Raw genomic sequence first — 13,745 nt, 5'->3', positions numbered from 1 at the left:
AGCCTAGAAGACTTAAGTCTCATAGTTTCTTCCACAGTATAGAGGGGATCCCTTATGTCTATGATAGGTAAGATATGATGTAAAATGCGAGACCCTAGAATTCCAAGGTGCAGCTAACACTGATGCACAGTGGGCCTAATGTTTTTGGGATAATTCTTAAGGATTTTCTGTCCCCCAATTCCAATTACGCATAGACACATTCAACTCCAGCTTTTGCCACTGTAAGAAATTACACAGGGAACCTGCGGTCCATACATGCATTTAGAATCTATGCAGCCAAATCACCTGAAACATTTTCTGATGTATAAAATACAACTCATAACCTCATATATAGGTTAATGGTAACTGAGTTGGATGAATGAGAATTATGATTTTGTTTGTGATTTTGACTGAAGTATAGATGAATTTGTTTATGTGGTTCTGCAATGGGTTCCACTGGGCCATTGCCAAACTATATAGTTCTTTAAAATGCCCCCAACAGAAAATTACCTTTTTGGACTTATCTCTTTCTCCCTTCCTCTCTTCCTTCCTCCAGTGCTTCTTAACTTTTAATACATATAATATTTCAGGAAAATAAGAAATGTTTTTGGAGGTATACTGATTGATTGTTTTTTAAGTGCTTCTGTTCACTTCTCCATCAAAATATGGGTAACACCAAATGTTTTCCTTTTATTTAGATAAAAAGGAAAAGGAACATTTCCTTGGTTAACTCAGTTATATAATAGCATGTTATTTTCTGTGAATTCTCATGACTTAAAATATCTGTCAAGAGGGCAAAATAAATGTCTTTTCCAGATCATCTTACATCATACTCTTAGAAAATAGCCTTATATACTAACTTAAAAGACTACTTGATATGAATCTCTTATCTTAATAAGACTTATCTTAATTCTTCCTTACCTCAAAGTTTCTGTACTATTATCCTCCTAATTTCCTTTCACCTCAAGTTCTAGGCAAAAGAGAGTGTTCTTGATTTAAAACCTTGAGTTTTCACTGGTGCTTTATTTCTATATCTTCTACTTACTGTATGTATTTGCTCAATGAATCTCTTGGCATCCAGACTATACTGCATGCCAATATCGCCCTCCCCAAAGTGGCTCTTTTTCTTCTATCTTCCAATCTACATAGGTATTTCTCTGTTCTGACAAAATCAACCAGCCTTTCCTCAATGATAACCCTTTTCAGCTATAATTTCTCTTTGTTCTATACAGTCAAACTCTTTGAATCTAGGTTAACTGTAATTGCTCTATTCCTGTCATACATATTACTCTTTTGGAACTATCCTCTCAGATAAGTCAGCAGTGAATCAATGACTTCTCATTCCTTGCCCTTGAAGTATCTAAAACTGATTCCATTGGATGCCACTTAAAATATTTCTTGGATGTTTTGTGTTTCCTGAAGGCCTACATTTTACATTACTTTTGACATTGCAACATGCACCTATTTCTGTCTTGGTGGTTTATTGAGAACCTAAAGCGTTGCTTCCTTGCACCCTCTGCAATCTAGATGGCCTTACTTTGAAATGAGGTTGACTTATAGTACCAGCTCTATTATCTATTTATTTGTGAGCATCTCACTCCCATAAGGTGGTATTCAATTTGTGTGTGTAGGTGGTGCTGGGGATCAAACCCAGGACCTCATGCATGATAGGCAGGTACCCTACCACTGCCCCAGCCCAAGATGGGATTCTTGAGATTAGTAGTAGTAGTAGTAGTGGTAGTAGTAGTAGTATCTTACTTGAAACTACTGTATTCTGTTGAACCATTCACTTACTGTTAGACAGTGGGCTATTTCCAGTTTAGGACTATTAAAGAAAAGTCTGAGTGAACACATTCATGTAAGTGTTTATATGGGTACCTGCATCATGTTCTGTTGTATAAATATTAGGAGTGGAATATCTGGATCATATGATAAATGTATATATAGTTTTAAAACAATTATTTTCAAATTTTCATATACTATTTTCTATTCCCAACAGGAGTGAATGGGATTTTCAGTTTTGGCACATCATTGCCAATATTACCATAGTAGCCTTTTTCATTTTAACCATTTAAAAGTTGAATTAGTGGCATCTCATGTGGCTTTAAATTAGATTTCTCCAAAAATTAATAATGTTAAACATCTTTCTTATGCTTATTTCTCATTGATATATTGTTCAAATATTTTGCACATTTTGTTAGAGAGAGAGAGAGAGAATTTTTTTAATATTTATTTTTTAGTTTTCAGTGGACACAATATCTTTACTTTATTTATTTTTTAATGTGGTGCTGAGAATGGAACCCAGTGCCCCGCGCATGCCAAGCGAGTGTGCTACCGCTTGAGTCACATCCCCAACCCAATTTTGCATATTTTGTTGGATTGCTTAATATCTTGTAAAACTTTTAGAGTACTTTGTATTTTTTTTACTCTATTCTTGAAGTACTTTATATGCTACATGTTTTGCCTATCTTTTCTTTAGGTCTTATAGTTTGTCTTTTTAAAATTCTTAATAATATCTTAAGAAGAAGAGTTTTTAATTTTAATAAAATTTAATTTACTTTTTTTTCTTATTGATTGTGCTGTTGGTGTTCCATGTAAAATGATGGCATATATACACAGTGAAACATTTTGTGGCCAAAAAAACTAAATGAAATTTTGTCTTTTTTAGCAACATGGATAGAACCAGATGATGTTAGGTTAAGTTAAATAAATCTATTACAGAAAAAAAATTAACACATATTCTCACTTATATATGAAAATCAAAAGTCAGTCTCATAGAAGCAGTTGAATAGTGTCCACCAGGGCTGTGGAAGGGTGTGGGAGAGGGAAAAATGGAAAAAGGATAGCTAATGGGTACATATTAATGGGATAAGAGGAATAACTTTAATGTTCTACAGAAAAGTATGATAATTAATGGTTGATGACAATTAATTGTACATTTCAAATTATCAAGTGGAGAAGATCTTAAATGTTACCAATATAAATGAGAAATTTTTGAGATGTGGATATGACAGTTACCCCAACCTAATCATTGCACATTGTATACTTACATTGAAATGCCACACTATACTACGTACATATGAATAATTATTACTTGACTATTAAAGTTGTTAAAAAATTAAAAAAAAATCTATGCCAATCCCAAATTACAAATTTTTTCTATTCCCTTATCTTCCAGAACTATTATAGTTTTAGGTTTTATATTAGGTCAATGACACTATTATGAATTAATTTTTATATATGCTTCAAGGTATGAATCAAACTTCACTTTTAAAAATATATATATTATTTCCAGTGTAATTAAAGTATGATTAACAAAAGTTGAACATATTTAGGGTATACACAGGATGTTTTCATATGTGTATACATTGTGAAATTATTACTACATTGAGGCATTGCCTTACATAGTTTCCATTGTGTGTGTGTGTGTGTGTGTGTGTGTGTTTGTGTGCACTCATGTATGCATGTGTGTTGAGAACATTTAAGATCTTCTTTCTTTTGTCCTTTTTTTTTTTGCCCCCCAGTACTGGGGATCTCACCCAGGATCCTCCATTACTGAATTACACTCCCATGACTTTTTATTTCTTATTTTGGTAGAGGGTTTCTCTAAGTTGCTTAGGAACTTGCTAAATGGCTGAGGCGGGCATTGCACATGGGTTCCTTCCTGAGTTGCTGGGGTTACAGGTCGGTACCACTGCACCCAGCAAAAAATTTATTTTCTTAACAAATTTCAAGTTTACAACACATGATTATTAACTATAGCATTGTTTTACCAGTACTACTTCTTTTCCTTCAACTCCTATCTCCTTATATTCATCATGCTACTCCGTTTGACTGTGAGTATGACTTTTTTAGATTTGACATGTAAGTGAGATCATGGGTGTTTGTCTTTCTGTATCAGAATTATTTCACTCACTGTAATATCTTTCAGGTTCATCATATTGTGGCAAATGGCAAGCTTTCCTTCTGTTTTAGGCTGCATAATATTTGATTGTACACATACATATCATATCATATTTTCTTTATTCACTATTCTATTGAATGACACTTAGGTTGGCTTCCATATCTTAATTGGAATAAATAATGCTATAGGAGTTATGAGAGTGCAGATATATTTTGGAGACATATCTATTTTGATTCCTTGGATATATCCCCAGAAGTGGAATTTTTGGATCATATCATAATTCTGTTTTTAGTTTTGGAGGAACCTCCATACTATTCTCTATATTCTCACCAATAGTGTGCATGAGTTTTCAAATCTCTACATGCTAATCAATACTTGTCATCATTTCTGATAATTATAATTTGTGTCTTCTCTTTTTTTCTTTGATAAGTTTGCCTGAGTGTTTATTAATTCTGTTTTCCTTCTTTGAGAACTAACTTTTAATATCCTTGCTTTCCTATTTTTTATATTATTGATTTCTCTTAATGAATCATGATAATCTTTATTCTTTTACTTTATGTTGATTTGTTGTGCTCTTCATTTTCTAATTGCTTATGAAACATGCTAATGCCATGGATTTGAACATTTTCTTCCTTTTAAATATAATCATTAATGCTATGAATAGCTTTCCATCTAAGTTCTGCTTTCATAGCATTCCACACATTTTTATGCACTCTTTTCACTTTTATTCATTTTGAAATAATTCCTAATATTCCCTTATTCTTCTTTGATTTATGTGGGTTACTTAGGGAAGTATATTCATTATTCTAAATATTTCATAGGTATTTGTTACTGGTTCATAATTGTTAGGAAAACCAAGAACACATACGATTTCTAATTTGAATTCATTTAAATTTATGAGGACATATTGCATGGTCTATCACATTTTGGTGAATGTTTTGTGCTCATTTGAAAAGACTGTCTTGTATTTGTATTCCTTGAATATTAATTAGCTCAATTAATTATTCATGGAATTTTTCAAATATTACATAATTGTTGATATTTTGCTTATTTTTATCCATTTTTGAAAAAGAGTTATTTTAATGTTCAATTATGATTTTTCTCATAGGAACATATATTGAAAAAAGAAGTAAAGTGAAATAGTGAAGAGTTTCTCTGTATTGCAAGGGAAATAAAGTTACAAGAAAACTACATAGCAATTATTGGTTTGTTCTTTATTACTAGGGATTTAAATTTTCTTTTTTATGAGATTTTCAAGTACTTGCTCATATTTATAAGAGTATGTTATGTTTGTATTGAATTGTTAGAGATAATTATACATAGTGTTTATGGGCGTCAAAATATTGTTAAGTATTGGTATTAAGGAAAATTATTGAACTATGTGTACTGATTTATAAGCAGTAAATTCACTGAAATTTCTGAATTTTAATATTTAATTCATTGTATTAAACTTTTATAGTCAAAGTTGGAATTTTAATCATATAATATGTATATGAAGATAACTTACTTTCTACTTTTTTAAAGATTATATCTCTTTCTTTTTTTCCCATTTTCTTCTTTACCTGTTAGCCAGATCTCCCTAAATAATTTCAAATTGAAGTATTGACAGTGAATATTCTAAACTATTATCAACCTATAATAGGACTAATTCACATTTCAGTACGATCTGAAACTTTTGCTTTTGCTTTCAGAGTAATATTTATTATTATTGTAGTTCTTTTCTAAGTTTACTGAACTTTATGTTTGAATTTTATTAAATGACTTTTTGAAATACTCATTAACATTTATTTGTGAATTGTGAATAAAAAATTATAATGTTCTTAACAATAAACTGTCATTGCTTTATTTGAATAAGATAAACTTTGATCATAGTCGATTATTATTTTATTATGCTGTGAAATTAAGTATGTTATTTTAGTTAAAAATTTCTGAAGATTAAATAAGCAATACTACTGTATTGTTTCACCTTTAATTTTAAATTATATTCATCCTGTGTTCGTATATGATTTTCATACAATGTATTCTAGAACAAATTGAGAAATTTTCCTCACTTATCCTATCCTGAAGAAGTTCATAAAACATTATAAATATCTATCCACCTCCACTATAAAAAGATCTTGGCATTAAAAAATATTTAAGTTAATTCTTTCATAGTGACATTCATTTGATTCTATAGTTATAACTCACTATAAATTTCTACTTTCTTTAGTTGTCTGGAATCCTTATATGCTTCTAGCAAAGTGTGTCATTTGCTGAGTACTTCTGATAGTGGGAATCACTCAACTGCTATGTTTCTCTGATTTTTATCTTAAATAGACTCTTGTTAGTTCCAGTTGTTTTTAATTCCTTTATTTCCATCCATATGATACCAGGATTTCCAGACTACATTCTTCTCCTTTTCTCTCTTTAAGATTTCATTGCATCTGTGTGCCAGATCTTGGTTCATCCTTTAATGTTTCACCTTTCAGTGCAATTTTGTTTCAGATGTCTTTTCAAATTATTATCAAGTTGTACATTTTTTAGACTTTTTATTGAAGTAAGGGAATCCACAAAAACACACATAGTCTAAGTGTTAGAGCTCAATTATCACAAAATGAATTCATCCATCCAGTCATCAACCAGGGCCAGACACAGAACATTACACCATTCTGGAAACCCTTTTGTTCCCTCAACCTCTATCCTGCCAAATGTGTTATTATCCTGATCATTCATACCATAGTCAGTATGACCCAACTGTGTACTTTTATGCATAAAATCTTGAAGTGTTCTTTTAATATGGTTCTTTTTACACAACATTTTCTATGTGAGGTTCATCCATGTATTTTCATGGTGCTGAATTTTCTGTTATTTTTCAGTATTGTTTGGAATCAAACAGTTGATTCTAGTTTGGAGCTATTATGCATAATGCTCTGAAGAACATGCCAGTACATGTTTTTTGGTGCAAATATTTATGCATTATGTGTCTGTTATATGCAGGAGTGGACTTATTCTCTGTCTCTCTTATTAGCTTTAGTAATAATATCAATAAAGTTAATGGATAAAGCTAAGAAATTTTTTTAAATGGTGTATCAATTAACGATTTTACCAACAGTATATGAGAATTCTATTTAATATATATTCTCACTGAGTATTGGTTCTTTTCAATTTTCACCTTATGTTAGACACATTCTGGTAATGTGTTTAAACATGATTTCTAATGAGTCGGAACTTTTTTTTTCTCATATATGTGTTAGCCATTTGGGCTTCCTTTGTGAAGTGGTTGTTCATGTGCTTTGCTCATCTTTCTATTTGCACTCTTTGTCTTATTTTCTTAGTAACATGCAGAGATTTTCATGGCTATGGATGAGTCTTTTGTTAGATATATGTTATTAATTAACTTTTTAACTGTTGTGTCCAAAAGACTTGACAAGAACTATTATAGGAGAAAAGTTTACTTGGGGGCTCACAGTTTCAGAGTTCTCAGGCCTTACCTATCCAGCACCATTCCTTGAGGCTTGAGGTAAAGCAGAACATTATAGCACAAGTGTGTGGTGGAGGAAAGCAGGTCAGAACATGGCCACCAAAAAGCAGATTGAAAGACTATGCTCAACTCACCAAATTATATACCCCAAAGGCAGGCCCCAATGACATACCTCCTCCAGCCACACCCTTCCAGCGCATAGTCATCATTCAGTTAATCCCTATCAGGAGATTAATGCACTGATTAAGTTAAGGCTCTCACCACCTTATCATTTCACATTAAATCTTTCTTGCATTATCTTACACATGAGCTTTTGAGTGACACCTTATATCTAATCCATAACATGTATCATGGATATTTTTAAACATTCTGTGATTTGAATTTATTTTTTTAAATATATTTTTTAGTCATAGATGGGCACAATACTTTATTTATTTATTTGTATATGTGTTACTGTCTATGGCCATACTACCCTGAACGTGCCCGATCTTGTCTGTATATGTGGTACTGAGGATCGAATCTAGGGCCCCACACATGGGAGGCAAACGCTCTGCCACTGAGCCACAACTCGAGTCCCTGCATTTATTCTTTCTAAATATTATGTTTTTGATGGTTAGGAGTTCTTAGTTTAATTGATCATTTTTGAATGGGTACTTTTTTTTATATTTCCTTTAAGAAATCTTTCATGCCCCAAAGTCATGAAGTTGTTCTATATTATCTGGAATCTTGGTGTTATGCAACATCTTGTGATGTGTGCATTCTCCTCTTTAATATATCATGTATCAAATCACACCACTACAAATTCAGCAATCATGAGAGAACTCTGTGTTTATTACTCCTGCAGGCATATGCAAAGCAAGGGACATCCCTGATCAAGTTATAGTGGTGTCTCATCAGCAAGTTTGTTCCTGGATATCTTGAAAGGACAATGGGGAAAGAGATAGTGAGTTCATGGGGGAAAGATTATAGTGGTTTCTGTAATAATATGTTAGTCTAGATGTGATATACCTATAGTACAAACTGAAATAGTGAAATTGGAAAAAAATAATAAATTAAACTATGAAAGAGGTAAAAATTCACCCTTCGCATTTAAATGGCTTTGAAAAGTGAAACTGTCTGAATTATTTCAAAGATTACGAATTATGTCAATAAGGATTAAGAACCAAGAGATAAGATGTAGAAAGATTTTCTGAAAAGATAATTAACTTCATTGAGCTTTTGTTGTTTTGTGTTTGAATTATCTTTGAAACTTTTGATGGAGAAGTCTGATGATTAGTTGGAAATACAATTTTGAAGCTCAGGAGAAAATAGGACTATGGATAAAAGATTAGAAAGTTATTGATACATAACTAATATTTTTGTTACTTGAAGAATTCTTCAAAAAATGACTCAAGGTTTAAAAAAAAGTGAGCTAAAATACTAATAAAGTATGTTTGTAAATGAATGCAACAGAGTAAGAGTAAATATTTGAAATCACCTGGACAAAGGGAAAACTTCTAGCAATAATAGAATTGATTCTAAATTTTTACAATAAGTTGACATATATAAGAAATAAGTTGATATATATAAGTAACTCACTAAGGTTAAGGAAAAAGATAGAGGTTAGATAAAGATTACCAACTACAGTTAGTTAGGAGGAATTATATCTCATGTTTAATATCACAGAAGGTTAGCTATACTTTATATCAACTTATGTATTTCATAATAGTGACAGAAGAAGAGTTTTACATCTGTCAGCACATAGACAACATGTGGGGTAATGGAAATGATAATTACCCTGATTTGATCATTATACATTGTATATACTTGTATAGTATGATTGCACTGTATTCCATAAGTAAGATTTTATATGCCAATTAAAAATAAAATAAAATTCAAATAACATAAAAAAGTAGAGTGAAAAACAGGAAATTGAATTTCAGATAGAAGAATGAAAGAAAAAAGAAACAGGGTTGGTAAGTCATAGAAGCCTAGAGAGAATCATGCAACCATGTTCTGTCAGCTCTCATTGTTAGATGCCTTCAGACCAAGCACTCAATTGACTGATTCCAGGAATTATTGGAATTACTCCCAGTTTTTAAAATATTTGTTTTTGTTTTAGTAGTAGATGGAAACAATACTTTTATTTTATTGATTTACTTTTAATGTGGTGCTGAGGATCCAGCCCAGTGCCTCTCACATGCCAGGCAGGTGTTCCACCCATGAGCTACAACCCCAGTCCTCAATAATTTCTTTTCTTTATCATATCATATATCTTAGTTTTAAACCTGAAGAATAAACTTTTGACCAGGAAAAATAAAGCAGTGTATCATGTCACACTAGGGTATTACCTTTATGAAGGAAGCAGCATGTCAACTTTCCTTGAGTGGTAGATGCTCCCATCACTTTTGGTCAGCTTCAAAATTCTTTTTATGAAGCTTCAATAGTTCATTTTAAAATCCAAAACATAACTGGGATAATTATGTTAGAATGTAATAACAAGAAAATTGGTGATAGTAACTCTGAAAGCTATATTAAGGTAAGAGCAAAAGAAAAGAATCCTGCAAAGGCCTGGAGAAAAAGTAGAGGTTCAGAGTTGAGGGAAATAATGGACATCCATAGATTTAAAAGGGTGTAGCCAAGGGTTTTAAGTGCAACTGTAACAAATGAAACAAGTTTGAGAACATGCAATGAACTTTCAACCAGATGTGCAGACTCTGGGAAGTAGGCTAAAAGGGGAGTACGGTAGGCAAATAAATCTAAATTGAAAAACAACATTCTGAACTTCTAGTTCACCTTTCTCTAAGATTCTCTTGTTTTACCCAAGAAAATTATCAAGATATTTTGAATGAATGCAATAATTAAAAGAGCATCCTGTAATAGCTGCTACGTTTTATTGAATGCTTATTATATCCAGGGCACAGTTGGATATCTTATATGCATTATCTTATTTAGTTTTTAGATTAATAAATTAAATGTTATATTTACCTATTTACAAATGGTCAGTTGGGATTTAGATGGTTTAATTAAAAAGATACACTAAGATACACTGTGATATTAAACACAGACACAGTTAGTGACAGGGATTTGCTCTAAAGCATGTGCTCTAGTCACAACACAGTTTTTAAAGAAAATTAATTACCTATCAGGATTTCTTCTGAACTCTCTTCACTATTTTGTTAACAGGGATTATTTCTTCAAAAGGAAAAACACTCTGGGAAATTGAAGAGAAGACCAAGGATCATTTCCAATATTGACTCCCCCCCCACCCAATCTCATCTATACCTTAATCTTGAATCATCCTATGAATTTTGGCAATTAACAGAGAGGTGGCAAGATAGAAGTTAGAAACTACTAAATAGTATTTATTTTAAAATGTCCATTGCCAATGGGATCTGGCTTAAAAGACTCTAACAGCTACTAAAACATCCCCATACATAGGAACTGGTTTTAAAAAGAACACCACCACCGTACAAGATGTTGCCATTAGCATGCTATGATCAAAAGTTTTTGCCATTAGGCCAGTCTTACCAACAGACCAAAGCCCATTCATTAAGACAAAAGTTCATTGCTGAAAAACTAAATCAACATAAAAACCAACCTGTGGTCAAAGTACAATCCCATAGCAAAAACATTGTAGCACCTTCGTTAAGCTCTAACAAGATGGTCCAAAGCTGCTCAATATTGCCTTCTCAAGTGCCCATATCTCAAGTGACACTTTCACAGAGCTTCCCTATCAGGGCTATGAAGTCATCATTATCTGACACTAAATATCCAGCCACACCTTCACCAGACCTCTATCGAAGATCATCGCATCCCATTTCAACAGACCTAAATTTACCTTTGTTGCAACCCAAACCTCCAACTATATCTTCATCTGACTTCAACAAGACAGCATCAACACTGGAGGCCAATCAAACAGCCTTAAGCTCAAAACTACCCCTCTCCAAACCTTCATCTTCAAGCCTAGACATTTGCTGTACATCACCTTCACTGAAGTCTAATCAAAGAGTCCCAAGTTCATCATTTTCTGCTCTCCAACACCAAGAAGCACCTTCCCTAAAAATCATCTATACATCACCTTCTTTAGGACTAAACCAAAGATGCTTTGGCTCAACATCACTTCACTCAAAATCTCAGAAAACAACTTCATTGGACTGCCTTTGGACATCTTTAATGGAACACAATCAGAGATCATTGAGCTCACCATCACTCAAAACCAAATCTGAAACACTTAACTACCTTCCCACATCACCTTTTTTGCAGTCAAAGCAAATGACTCTAAGTTCACCATTACCTACTTCCAGATCTCAGAAAACATCTGTGTTGAACTTCAGTTCCAATCCTCTGAGTTTACCTTTGTCCCATTTAAAATTAAGGCATCCACATTCTTTCCACCAGCCTCAGAGTTTTCCATTGTTCCAGTCCAAGTCTCAGACGGTATTTACCTTTGACCACAACTTTCAGACCTTCAGCACACCAGTTTGTCACTCCAAGTCTCAGAATGGCACTTCACAAAGTGACAAATACAAAGCCACAGAACTACCATCATCCCATCATTTGAAACCAAATGTCATAGGCATATCACCATCAAGCACCAAACACGGCCTCAGGAACATATCTACAGTAGGTTCCAGACTATCCAGTAAAAGCAGCTTCAGTTTTAGTACAAAGAAAGAATCAGATAAAGAAATTCCCTGGACTTTAGATTGTAGTAATCCCTGCATTGTTAAAGGTGGAACAGTCCCTGAGCAAGTGTTAAATAAAATTGTCAATTCTATCTCCAAGACCAGAATCCAGAAGGATCTCTCTAGGCAAATTCTTTTTCGAAGAATGAGGGGAAAGCCAAATCCTCGGCCTGGTCCCCGCCTTTCAACAATGTATACGGTTTGTTTGGTTTGTGCTTCCTGCATAAAGTCTCAATGTAGACACATTTCAGGAAAGAGAGATCCTCGCTCTGCAACACTTTTTGCCATACCAGCACCTGAGGCCAATTTTGAGGGGAAAATAAAGGTGAAATTAGTTCTCATCCTCTGCCTGCCAGAGAATTCTTATGTTTCATTACCTCTGAAAGAAAATCAGCCTGACGAAGTCCCTGATGACAGTATTGAAGAAATGAAGAAGATATCACAGATTTTACCCTCTTCTGAATCAAATATCATCCAAGGGCTCGATATGAAGGAAACGTGGTTGACGTGCCCTGAGAAGAAAGTCACAAGTCAGCAGCCCCAGGCTATTGACTGGCTACTTTATGTTAAAAAAAACAGTAGTTGTCTGCTACAATCTGAGAACCCAAACCCTTCTACTTCTTCCTCCTCCTCTTCCTCCTCCTCCTCTGCCTCCTCTTCTCCATCCTCTTCCTCTTTTGCCTTACCCTCCTTACTCCCTTCTTTAAAAGACTCTGCTCCATCTGCCCTCTCAGGCTGTGTAGTCACCAAGGTCCTTAGCTACCACCGGTTGCCTCCAGGGGTCTCCTGGCTTGAGTTTATATGCAATAAAGATCACCAACCACTTCCTGAAAGATCAAATAAAAGTCAGTCACCACCTCCCAAAACAAAGTCTGTGAGGAATCCAACCATCAGGAAAGCAACAAAGGGATCAAATGCACTGCTCAAATTTTTCCAAAGCGTCCAAACAAAAAATTCTGATTAAATTTAACTTTCTGTCTCTTTGAAAGCAATGACCTCTTAGTTCTTTGAGATTAATGTCTGATTTCTTATCATGCTTATTAATTTTCTTAGTAAAAAGTAACTATGACTGTGTATTTTAGCTGATGAAGTACCTATTTAAGGAGAACTATTTCAAGTGTACTTGATAGCTAAATAATACACTATGATCCCCTGGAAGTTAAAAACAAAATCCTGTATTTTTAACTGTCTGCCTCATAGTGGCTACTATATAATTTTTATTAAATAAATTTACCATAGTTTGCCAAATAACAAAATACATCATCCATCTGGCCTTTTTTTTTAAGATAGAGAGAGAGAGAGAGAGAGAGAGAGAGAGAGAGAGAGAGAGAGAGAGAGAGAGAGAATTTTAATATTTATTTTTTTTTAGTTTTTGGCGGACACAACATCTTTGTTTGTATGTGGTGCTGAGGATCGAACCCGGGCCGCACGCATGCCAGGCGAGCGCGCTACCGCTTGAGCCACATCTCCAGCCCCATCCATCTGGCCTTTGACAGTGTCTAATTCATTGTTATCCTCCTTCCTTACAAGATATAATAATGACGGTATTCTCAAGACAATTTATGCTCATTGTTTCCCTATCTCTAAAGAAAATTCTGATCATGTTCAATGGGTGAAAAAAATATAGAGAGGAACCCTTTCTGTTTTGTATTCCTAGAAAAATATTATTCTATCTCAATATCACACACACTGAGATCTAATAAGTTATGCAAATTTAGCAAACCAGAAGAAAAAA

At 33.5% G+C, this 13,745-nt stretch overlaps 1 protein-coding gene across 1 annotated transcript; it reads left to right on the top strand.

The window, feature by feature from the left end:
* Positions 1-10,799: 10,799 nt before the first annotated feature.
* Positions 10,800-12,974, top strand: CSNK2A2IP (casein kinase 2 subunit alpha' interacting protein; the record flags this gene model as incomplete). The annotated part of the gene is made up of 1 exon (XM_081301978.1): positions 10,800-12,974. The coding sequence occupies one exon, from the start codon at positions 10,800-10,802 to the stop codon at positions 12,972-12,974; it is 2,175 nt and encodes a 724-aa protein (XP_081158104.1).
* Positions 12,975-13,745: the final 771 nt, after the last annotated feature.

This window comes from Spermophilus citellus (assembly GCF_964194105.1).
Source record: "Spermophilus citellus genome assembly, chromosome: 7".
In the NCBI taxonomy this organism is placed as follows: Eukaryota; Metazoa; Chordata; class Mammalia; order Rodentia; family Sciuridae; genus Spermophilus; species Spermophilus citellus.
The sequence above is the reverse complement of the archived record's forward strand: the minus strand, read 5'-3'. Positions and strand labels throughout refer to the sequence as shown.